This window comes from Perissodus microlepis, chromosome 11, assembly GCF_051167445.1.
Source record: "Perissodus microlepis isolate ML-2025 ecotype Zambia chromosome 11, ASM5116744v1, whole genome shotgun sequence".
Lineage (NCBI taxonomy): Eukaryota > Metazoa > Chordata > Actinopteri > Cichliformes > Cichlidae > Perissodus > Perissodus microlepis.
Genome location: NC_140471.1, coordinates 11,552,970 through 11,564,404, shown reverse-complemented (window position 1 = coordinate 11,564,404; position 11,435 = coordinate 11,552,970). Strand labels below are relative to the sequence as shown.

The 11,435-nt window shown below is 39.2% G+C and overlaps 1 protein-coding gene across 1 annotated transcript; it reads right to left on the bottom strand.

The window, feature by feature from the left end:
• Nucleotides 1-442: 442 nt before the first annotated feature.
• Nucleotides 443-11,342, bottom strand: ice1 (KIAA0947-like (H. sapiens)). Its single transcript, XM_084944371.1, has 20 exons — nucleotides 11,099-11,342; nucleotides 10,855-10,913; nucleotides 9,674-9,785; nucleotides 9,442-9,518; nucleotides 9,164-9,201; nucleotides 8,994-9,076; nucleotides 8,795-8,871; nucleotides 8,616-8,653; nucleotides 8,423-8,505; nucleotides 7,779-7,815; nucleotides 7,582-7,638; nucleotides 7,380-7,463; nucleotides 6,919-7,268; nucleotides 3,885-6,527; nucleotides 3,422-3,584; nucleotides 3,009-3,169; nucleotides 1,796-1,986; nucleotides 1,536-1,636; nucleotides 1,345-1,443; nucleotides 443-1,118 (listed from the first exon to the last, which is right to left on the bottom strand). Exons 1-20 carry the CDS (start codon nucleotides 11,186-11,188, stop codon nucleotides 937-939), a joined length of 4,725 nt encoding a protein of 1,574 aa, XP_084800497.1. The 5' UTR covers nucleotides 11,189-11,342; the 3' UTR covers nucleotides 443-936.
• Nucleotides 11,343-11,435: the final 93 nt, after the last annotated feature.

The following is an 11,435-nucleotide window of genomic DNA, read 5'->3' as shown; positions in this document are numbered from 1 at the left end:
TCTACGATTATCTGCTCCTATCATAACAAATTGTATGGAGGTTAAAAAAAGAAGTCCTAATTCGTATGAGCTTGAACGTTATGATGAATGTGGCTATCGAGCGATTGTAGATTTTATTTTGATAGGCAGCCCCGGAAATGGCAGCACTTACAAAATTTCCACATTTGATAAATCTGAACACCGGGTAAGATAAAACATGATTGTTGTAGTGGTTTAGTAGTCCTCGGGTATTACTCTATTTTAATGAGTCCTGACGTTTGCAAAATAAACCTCACTGTTCATCAAACTGTGAACGTTTTACTTTTTTAGTTTCAAGCTAATTTTTTATAAAAATAACAAGTTGATCCGATAGTATGCAGCATTCCCAATAGCTTTGAAGTATGCACACATCACTGAGAAGACCTAGGTTAATAGAGACTGCAGCAAATGAACACAACTTGGGTCCAATTCGGACATTTTAATTTGAAAACCGCCCCCCCAAAACAATTAAATAATCTCTCAAGCATTTAACTGTACAACATATTTACTTTGGCAATCCTATTTTTCATGAATACAGACATTGATGCTACAACTGTAAACTTCAGCAGAAAAACATACACACCAACATCACACATATACACACTGTACAGTACTTTACAGCATTAATCTGAGTATAACAGAAGTTATACCAGTACATTTGCTACAGGCAAAGTTTCAATTTAAAAAAACAAAAACTGCTACAAAATTCAGAAATATAAACATTTTTATATAATTTTAGAGTAGAAGTGCACATAAAAAAATTAAAACAAAAAAAGCAGTCTGCTGGACGTTTTAAAATTTTAGAACCACCAATTTATAACTGCTTGTGAGTCACCCAGTAAGTTTAAATCAGCGCCAATTTATGCGTCTGTTTCCAAAAAAAGGGGACAGACTGTCATGTCTGTGGATTTGTGCACTTTAGCTGTTGGCTTGTCTGCAAATAGAGGCTAGCTGGTTAATGCAGCTAGTGACAGCAGGAGGGACACTTTGAGATGTTTCTCCTCTCCATTCTGCAAGAGCTTCCAGGGCTTGTTTGGGGTTGCATGGAGACAGGTCATAGATGCAGTAGATGGCTGCTAATTGCACCTCCCATGGCACACCTGCACACATGTGACATAATATAATTAGAACTGTTACATGAAATCCTTCCTTTTAGCAGCAAATCAGCATGTGCTTAATGGCACAGAAAATAGAGATGGGCAAATGTGCTTTAACATGTCTGAGACAGAGAAATATAAATCTTGCTTAAATCAACACTACACAAATTAAAGAGATACCATGTTAACAAAAACATTGTATTCCCTTCAGTATGCAATTATTTCCTACCTTCAGCTGGTCCATGCCTACCAAATGTGTTGATGACATTGGCAATAGTGACCACAGTAGAATTACACTTCTCCTTCAGCCCCAGCTGACCAAGGCATCCTATTACAAAAATTTAATTCATTTAATGTAATTTCCAACAAATCCCTCCAGCTTAAAGCTCGATAACCAAATAAATTTAGGAAACATCTGACCTATGAGTCTGAGCACAGTAGCGACAGCCACATCAGAGATGGGCTGTTGTTGCTGTCTTGGCTGTGTTACCCAACTGTTCATCAGTGGCCACAACTCCTTGCTGTCAAAGAAAATGAACAAGTTAAGCAGAGGCTATGTGCCTTCAGGAGCCATGTTGGACATGGCTTTTTACATCTTATTTGCAAGTCACATAAAAAACAAAAAACAAAACCCTCACATTATTATTATTACTACAAGACAGAAAAACAAAATAACATACCCTAGTAAATTATCATAGGTCCACTTCCACTTCTTGTTTGTACAAAGCAGGTGCAGTGCATAGACGTGTTCCCAAGCCTCGGCTCCAAGGTCCTCCCCGTACCGACTGTGTTTTGTGAAGGACAAATTTGATCCCGATCTGATCTCAGAAAGTGTTCTGAAGATCAGCTCGTCAATGTCACAGGGAGGAGTCTGCAGTGATATGGGAAGAATAAGTTTAAGAGAGCACACACTACTTAATTTAAAGAGAAAAAAAGAAGGGACATTTTATTATAAATATATTCTATATATGGGCAGAAAGTTGACAAAGGGAAAAACACAAAGCTCTTGACTGCTACAGTGAGAGGGTGGCATTTAGTGTGAGTGATCACATTTACTCTATCCTGATGGGAGTTTTCTCTTTAAAGGCTGCCATCAACTGGGCATGACAGGCCACTGAATGGTTCGAGAAGTATGAAGATAATATAAATGATGGCCTATTATCTAATCTCAACACACTGCAAACCCAAAGGACCCTTTGAACTGACTTGCTAGTTCAGCCAGTTACTGGTAGTGGAAAGGTCTTCAATCCACCCATAACAGTTCCAAAAACTTGTACAATTAAAGTCATGGTACACTGAAGCTCTTTCAGCCTTCCTTTGTTGCCCATTTGGAGTAATTTACCTTATATTTAGCAATAAACAATAACTACTGGATTAAAATGAGAACAATCTAGATGTCTCTTACACCAATCAGGGATAACATTATGACCACCTGTCTAATACTGTGTTGGTCCCCTTTTGCTGCCAAAACAGCAAACAACAGCGATGCACTGTCTATTCTCACCACTTTCAGTCAGAACCAGCATTAACGTTTTTGGCAATTTGAACAACAGTAGCTCATCTGCTGGACTGGACCACATAGAGCAGGTCTTCAAACTTGTTGTTGGGTTCACTACTGTTCCTTTACTGGACAGCTTTTGATAGATACTGCCCACTGCAGACTAGGAACACACCACATGAGCTTCAGCTTTAGAAATGTGATCATCTAGCAATCACAATTTGGCCCTAATCAAATTTCCCCACCCCCACTAACAGGTACCATAACAAAGACATAATCAGTGTTATTCACTTCACCTGTCAGTGATCTTAATATTATGCCTGATAGGTAGGTGTGTGTGAGATATATATATATATATATATATATATATATATACACTCTTAATCAAAAAATACCTTGTTCCAGCCAAGAAATGCTAAAAGGCAGCTGAGAAGCTCTTCTGGTGCTCTTAGTTTGGTGACGGCATGAATGGCTTGGGACAGAGAACTGGTGTGTGTGAGAAGGTTGGACCATGTTGTCACCATAAATAAAATCAGCTTCGCAGAATCTGGAAAATCTGGGAAAATAATAGCAATATTGACTACAAATAAGCTTAAGTAATACATCACAACGAGTAGAGGTAGTTCTTTAACTTTAGCTTTCCATGCCGTCACTATGTTTTCCAGTTAAACAACACCAAAAATCAAATTAGCTATCACGTATACAAGTTCTCTTAAACTGCCATTAGAATTATTTTTAAATAAAACCATGTTAGTGTAGAAAAGCTGTGTAAAGCTTTTATAAATATGGGACAACATAAAATGCTCACCTTCTATTAGGAGGCTGTAGGCCAGGACACGAGCCTTTTCCACGTCTCTCCTCTGCCTACAGAGCCCAGTGTAGACTCTGCAGAGGGCCTGCACATAGTTTCCACTCAGGTCCATTTTTCCAGCTTTCAGTTTGTTCAGGATGGCCACAATCATGTCATCTGCCTAAAGTGTAAACCAAGAGAGAGAGAAAAATGTCAAATTACACACAAAGAACCTTCTTACTAGTCAAATACATTTTGACGAGAGGCAGATGTGAACTAATTGCTTAATTTTGCTGACATGAAACTACCTTCATACTCGTATGTGGCAAAATTTACAAACAGGAAGGAGGTAATACATTTACTGACAAAAGGGTTATTAAAAAGCTTTGTAGCAGTAGAGTGCCATTATTTTATTTTCAGTCCAGTAGATCCTCCAACCAGAAATAAAAAAAAATGTAAGAACAATAAACAGTCTACTAACTGAGTTGCTCTGGCAAACTTCAGCGATGACCTCCTTCTCCTCATCTCTTAAGACAGGCTTTTTGGGAAGGTTACCAACATGCAGATGGCTCCGGATCACAGGCAGCAGATCAAAGCACTGGTCTTCAATTTTCCTTAAAGAGTTAACTATAAGATTTTTCTGTGGATGTTCTACAGATTTCAGGGGTGAAGAGGTTGTCTCAGTTTTTGGCTGTTCTAGTGTCGGATTCTGGGCTGATGAGGTGTCGTCTCCACTTTTTGAAGAGGAGGCAAGCACCTGATTGCGAGTCACACCAGCAGCCTGGTCAAGCCTGAGACATTTACTGCTTTTAGGCTGCGGCATACCGATGGCAGGTCTTTTTTCTCCCCTCACTTCAGTCTTTGTGAAGGCCGTTGAAGTGGAGTTTATAGTTTTAAAGCTAGACTTCTGACTGTCGGTAGTCGGTAATGTTCCGCCCTTGGATGAGCAAATGTTGAGATTGACATTGCCTCTAAGAATGCTCAGAGTACGAGCCCGGGCAGAGAGCTCTGGATACATGGTGTCGAGAAATCTCATGGAGTTTTCCTGAGATGGCGTCATTGAGGATGATGAAGGAGAAGAACTCACTGCTGTCAAAGGCAGGCGACCAGGGACTGGCACAGCATGTTTAGGCGTGGCAGAGCCGAACTGAAGTGGTGATGAGGGGACTCCATTTAGAGGGAGTGGGCTGTTTGTGGATAAAGAACTCAGCTGATGACGGTTCGGTGTTCTGTTGGTCTGAGTAGGTGAAGTAGGAGATTCAATTCCATCCATGGGTGAAGGAAATAATAGTTTTCCAATAGCCTGCCTTGGGTTGATAGATCTGTTCGCCTTCGGAGGAGTCTTCAAAGGGGTAAGGAGACGAGGAAGTGGAGGACCCATTTCGCCGCGAACATTGCTTATGCACTCTGGAGCCTGAGCTTCAGCTGAACTTTCTCCTGAGGTAGTTTTTTCGTCTCTTATTAGATTTTCAGGCTCTACCGTTTGCAAGTCCAAAGATTTATCTTGTCCTTCTGTGGCAGGATTCTGAATTAATGGAGTAGTATCACCTCCATTCATTTTATCCTGAACCTGGTCTTCATTAGTAGCACTTTTGGTGACACCTTGTTCCTCTAAACTGAAAGAAGGCGATTGTATGTTTGTTGAAATAATTTCTGTCTGAACATCAGCATCCAATATTCCTGGGTTTGGCTGAGTGTCCAAAGACGCCAGCTTTACAGTGGGCAAAAGACATGAGGGACTCAACTGCCTGCAAAGAGAATGTCTATCTTCTTTTGAAGCTTTACAGTTTACAGTATTTGTCTCTGGGGAATCAGGCATCGTCTCCAATGACGTACTACTACTGGTGTGTATTTTGTGCTGAGGAAGATCTTCAACAGTAGCTTTTTCAATGTCACATTCTTTCTCTAAATATGGAAAAGGAATTGGTTTGTTTGTTGAGACGTGGACTATGTTAACATCAACGTTCAATTTTCCAGGATGACTATCTAAAGCCTGCAGCTTTATAGAGGGTAAAAGGCAGGAAGGACTCACTCGCTTGCAAAGAGAATGTGCACTTTCTTTCAAAGATTCACAGTTTACAGTATTTGTTTCTTGGAAGTTGGTAACTATTTCTATGTCAGCATCCTTTTTTCTAAAAGGTTCAACATTTGCGTGGCCAGATTCCTGATCAGCACCGGACTGGTCGTCTTCCTTCTTTAACAACGGAGATGTAGGGGGTGGAGGTATATTATTACAGGTTGATGATGCAGGCAAAGCTGCCACATCATCTTCTGCAGTCCTCTGTGCATTCCCATCCTCCTTCCCAAGAAGTTTGATGCTTTCATCAACTTCCAATTTCTCTTCAAGATGTTCAGTAGAGACAGCAGTGATGCTGTCACTGCTGCCTGATGAACTTGGAGTATGTTCAGGTATATCAGAGTCCTTGCAGCCAGACCATGTACTGTCCTGAAGTTTAAAAGAATCCAGAGTATTTTTTTCAATGTCTGAACTATTTTGTGTAGCTGCAGCCACGATGCCTTCCATAGAGTCACTTATTAGGGCTGACTCTCCACCATCAAGAGCAACTGTTTTGTTATCAGTAATGTCACTAGGGCTCATGTCAACATCCATGCTTGTTAAGGTCTCTGAGAGATCACTATTTGCATTTTCTAAGGCATTTTCATTTTTAGAGATTCTACTGATGCCAGGATTACAGGATAGAAGTGCACTTTCAGTAGGTAATGGCACAACCTCAATCAATCCCGTAAAACTTGATGTGGAAAACGATGATGATGGTGGTGATAACTGTGCAGATGATGGCTCCTGTTCAATCAGCATGTCGTTTTGAGGATGTATTCCTCTCATATCTGTAGCGATTTTGTCAATAACTTTAGGAATGTCGTCAAACTTGGTTGGTTCAAAGTCCTTTTCATTGGAAATTTCCCCCTCTCCCTCGTCTGTGACCACCGACAAGTCTGCATTCTCCTCCGTTTGAAGTACAGCTGATTTTGGACTCCTTTGACTTGATGGTGATGTTGCAATGTGTAAGGTCTGCTCTTGTTTAAGAGCAGGCCGGTCCTCACAGGGTTTAGAATGACTTTCATTTTCTCGAACCTCCATTTTCATGGATTCCACCTCAGTGTTCTGAAGGAAACAAGAAAGCAAGACTGTAATTTAAAAGATATTATACTTATCATGACCTAAGAATAACAAGGTTTATCAAAGAGTAATCTTTCTAAGGTATTTAATTTTAAATAGTTAATCTTACAGGTTGTATCAGCTGATGACAATTCTAATTAAAAGGAATGTGCAGCCACTACAGCTTTGAAACCTTTTAAGATACCAAGAAGGACTTCAACTAGTGTCTGACCATACACACATTTCTCAAAAACAAACTTTCACATTATATTAAATACTTTCCTTTAAACTACTGCAGTAAACAGAACACCGTGTAAAGCCATAAACAGGAAAATCAGCACTTTGATCAACAAGCAACAACAAAAGCCGTTCCTATTAGATCTAACCAAATTCTCACCAAATCTGGAAGTGGTGAAATACTGGGAGGCATGGGCTTAAACAATCTGATTATCTCTTCAACAGATAATGTGTCCATCTCCGTAGATGACTCAGCAGTTTTGCGTGCCTTAGGTGATCGCTTGCTCTTTTTTGGAGTGCCTGCCTGCTTTCTTTCACCAGAGCACTGAAGAGATGCTTTGTGCTTGATGGCATCCTGTGCAGGAGGAGACTGTTTTAATGGCGTACAAGTTGCTTTCGCTGGAATGTGGAAACTGTGGGGTTCACTGATCTTCGGAGAACCAAACAGGGACATTTTACTCAAATGAGAGTGCAGTGTGGCTTGTGGAGAGGAAGGAGGATCTCTGGACTCTGAAATTAAAAGAATAAAAGAAGATATTGTGTATGTAGAGGTGTAGAATTGTTAAATAAAAGAAAAACAAACTGAAAAGACTGTATATGCTGTCATGTTACAAACAATACCATGAAAGTGCAGCTGGTTTACAGACGACTCCTGCTCTGGGTCTACACATGCCCACAAGTTCTCTAGCAACATCCGGAACTTTTCTGCAACACACGATAAAACATAATTGCAATTACAATGTAAAAATCAGGCCGCTTTGGGGGTTAGTGTATGCACGCAGCTTTTCAAATGAAATCACAAAATCTGTAAACAGCTGCATACCTTTGTCAATTTTAGGCTCTGGAGGCGCACTTGCTTGAGTTGTTGTGCTCCTGTATTCTTGAGAGATAATTCAGATATTGTTTAAAAACAGATTTTAAGTCAGGAAATGGATGCTGTTAAAAATTAAACAGACAATATTATTGTTTCCTTTAATGCTGAAAATATTATCGTTAATAATTTTCATTGTTGATTTTTACCTTTGTTCCTTTCCCTTTCCAGTTTCATCAGTCTCACCTACAAAACAGAAACGAAATTATACACAGATAATGGTCAGATCCTATTCCAGAAAGCAGGTTTAGCTAGCAAACTTGAGTATTCTGATCCAGAAAGCCAGTGAACTTCAACTCTTACCAAAGTAACAGACTGAACTTAACCTGCTGCTGGCAGGTTTTCTATAGCAAACTCTGATTTCTCTTTGACTCTCCCTTTCCTGCTGCGTCTGAACCAGCTGACTAATATGAGCGCTTTTACAATCATCCAGTCTTCAGTATACAAGGATGGAGACAGCAATTATATCACTGATTTATAATCAGCTCAGAATAAAATGTAGTCTCCATCCACTGTGTGGCTCTAATGCAGCACGATGACCTGGATGACAGAGAACCTTCACAGACATATTGCCGTACTCTAATGCAGTAATGCAGCTGTCTCTGCTCCAGAGTTTTGGCTATGTGGATAACCATCATGGTCGGCATTGACATATGTTCATATTCCTCTGTCCATTGGATTTCTCTCATCGGCTATTCTGGAAATGAAAACTCAGAGCTGTCGAACCTGTACTCTGGTCTATCGTACTAGAAAATATTTTACTCCATAACATTTGTAAAGGGCTTTACTGCACCTGTAGATCGTTGATATTTTTCTCTAGTATGGTCTTCTCTTTGGTCAGTTGGGAAATTTGATGCTTCTGTTGGCAAACTGAATCTAAAAAAATATCAAAGAAATCACAGCTTAGACAGCAAACAAACACTCACATAAAAGACTCAGAGCTTATTAACAGCAACAAAATATTTAGTAAATTTGATTTTAAATACCTTCAAGAATTCTGATTTTACTTTCAAGGCTGTCCTTTCTGTTGATGAGAAAACAACATGGAACCTTTTTTCAGTGCAATTCATTTTAAAAGCTTTGCCCAAAAAAAAGAAGAAGAAGAAGATGATGAACCTCAAACTGTGACTAATCATATATTTCAACAGCTCGTGCAAATTCTTACGTGCTTGTCATCTTGGCGTTTTCATCCATGAGTTTTTCAGCTTGCTCTGCTTGTGCCTGAGATTTCTGCAAGGATGTCTAAACAAGTGACATTTTTTATGGGTTTTAGCAGATTTATGTGAATGCTAGCTGCATTTTTGTAAATTATGATATTAAACTAAGGTCAAACAATTCATTGGGAGAGCATTCCTTTAGTTTACCTGGGATATCAGCAAATCGTTTTCCACCACAGCCTTTTCTCTTTTCAGCTGTGCATTTTCAAGTGTTTGTTTGTCTGCCAAATCTAAGAAAAGACAATTTAGGACAAATTCAATCAATTACAATTACAAGTCTTACCTGGTACAAATCACACCATGCAAATGCAAAGTACCTTTAACATTTTTTAGCTGGTCTTCAAGCTTTTTGTTCCTGATGAAAATGGAAAATGACAGTTAGCATTTTAGAATGATAACAACATTAATAATAATGATAATACTTTTGTAGCGCTTATCAAATCCAGTGTCACAAAGTGCTTTACCAAAAAACAAACCAAAACAAAAACAAACAAAAAAATCCCTTCAAAATGAAAGAAGATTAATAAAAACTAACAATTCCAAAGCAAAAAACATTATTTGTACTGTTACGACCAAGACTGGATCCAGTACATACTCTGCTATTGTCTCGCTTTTTTCCACCTTCAGTTTTTCCACCTCTTCAGACAGTTGTTCATACACCTTAAGAGCACTCTGTAAAAAATAAATAATTTGTGAATAATCAGCAAAGGCCAGAATCTAATGAAATATTATTAGTGTGAATTATTTGGTGTGAAAACAGTATTAAGAGTCAGACATATGATTACAGGTTAGGACATTTCATAAGATTGTAAAGTGTAACCGCTTACCTTCTTTTCTTCCAGTTCTGCTTGCACCGATTCATAATCAGCCGTCTTTTTCTCCAGAGTAACCAGTCGGATCTGAAGCTCTTCCAGCTGCTGCTGAAGCCTGATTGTGTCACTGCACATAACAAGTTGAGAACATGGATCCATGTGTTAACCCAATTGAATGTAGCAAAAGAACAAAAAAACAACCCCAAAAACATTTTATGTTTTTTTAATTCTACAAATTTTCATAAAGTAACAATGTCCTGAAAGTGAATGGATATTGTTCATGAAAGCTTAGTTTTCAAAGATAAGAAGTTTTTATATACAGTCACACCATTTATCAAGGCGTCTAAGTGAGAGGATCACCGTCTTAATTATCTGAGTAACACGGGCATAGAAAGTTTTACTTAAACCGAGACTTCATCTTTTTTTGGCTTCTCTCTTTAGCAGTCACCACAGCTGATCACCTGCTTCCATAGCATCCTCCTCTGTCACACCAAACCACTTCATGTCCTCGATCACTACATCCATCAAACTTTGTTGCGGTCTTCCTCTTTTCCACCTGCCTGGAAACTCCATCTTCAACATTCTTTGCCTAATATATCCACTCTCTCTCTTTTCCATGTCTTTGGATCATCAGCAGTGCCAGTCATACCTTATAGCAGATCTTACTACCATATTGCAAATACTTCCTTTCATTCTCACTGCGATCATTCTGTAATCTCCACCCACTCAATCCTGCCTGCATTCTCTTCTTCATTGTCTGTTGCTTTGGATGATTGACATCAAACATTAAAAATCATCCTTTTTCCTAGTCTACTCCTTGCAGTTTCTCTCAATGTCTCTCATTCACACAAATGTATTCTACTTTATTTGTACCGACTTTCATTCCTCTTCTCTCCATCCTATATTAACAAACAATGGTTTGCGAAATGGCTTTAAAACTTCTTTAAAAAAAAAATAAATCAAGTAAATGTATAGTCACTTACGAACATCAGTTCCATTAGAAAGCACATAGGGAGAAACTTTGGACAAATTATTGTAATTTCAGCTAGTTTGCTTGTAGCTGATGACAGCCGCCATGTTTCAGAGCAAATCAAAACACAGGAGTTTTGCTTGTATGCTGAATACCGCAACTACGACCTGTTCACGTCTCAACGTAAGACATATTACCAAGGCAATAACCGCCCGTTGGTACTTACTCTGAAACCGCTATCTTCTGTTTTAGTGCCAGGAATGAAGACACATATTCAGCCAGACTCTGACGAAAGACAACAAAACAAACAGGGGACATCACAGTTAGTAAATACTTATCAACACGTTAACTCCACAAGATAAAAACACATTAAATCGCTCCATAATGTTTAAGATCTGGATTGAAAAGATGAGGTAAAGCACTGTAACTGATTTCTCGGTAACAAAAAAGCCCCCCAAAACATCACCGACCTGCTGCAAAACAGAGCAGTTTTGACAGTTTCCAGTCGTCGCGTCCGCGGCGATTGCCAACGCTTTGGACTGATTCTCCCCTGGCATCATAGTAAGAAAAATCCCACCGATACCCAGGCAGCCTTTACGTTTTATTCTGAAAACGGAAAACTTTCATATCTTAGTGTCACAAATTCCACGACGGCTCCAATATGTTCAAAACAACTTCACATTTTCGCGTCTCCCACGTTGACCAAGGACCCAAGCGAAGGACCCCTTTAGCGGTAGCTTTGCAAAATGCCTGTCGCCGTGAAATATAAGATTTCTAACTAATAAGCTCAGAACATAATCATATTAT

Excerpts from the sequence above, each read along its gene's own strand:
- ice1 (XM_084944371.1), bottom strand. The coding sequence starts at position 11,188 with ATGATGCCAGGGGAGAATCAGTCCAAAGCGTTGGCAATCGCCGCGGAC. Across the intron at positions 9,077-9,163 it reads CCAGCTAAAAAATGTTAAAG|ATTTGGCAGACAAACAAACA; the intron begins GTACTTTGCATT and ends GTCTTTTCTTAG. Across the intron at positions 7,816-8,422 it reads AAAATATCAACGATCTACAG|GTGAGACTGATGAAACTGGA; the intron begins GTGCAGTAAAGC and ends TCTGTTTTGTAG.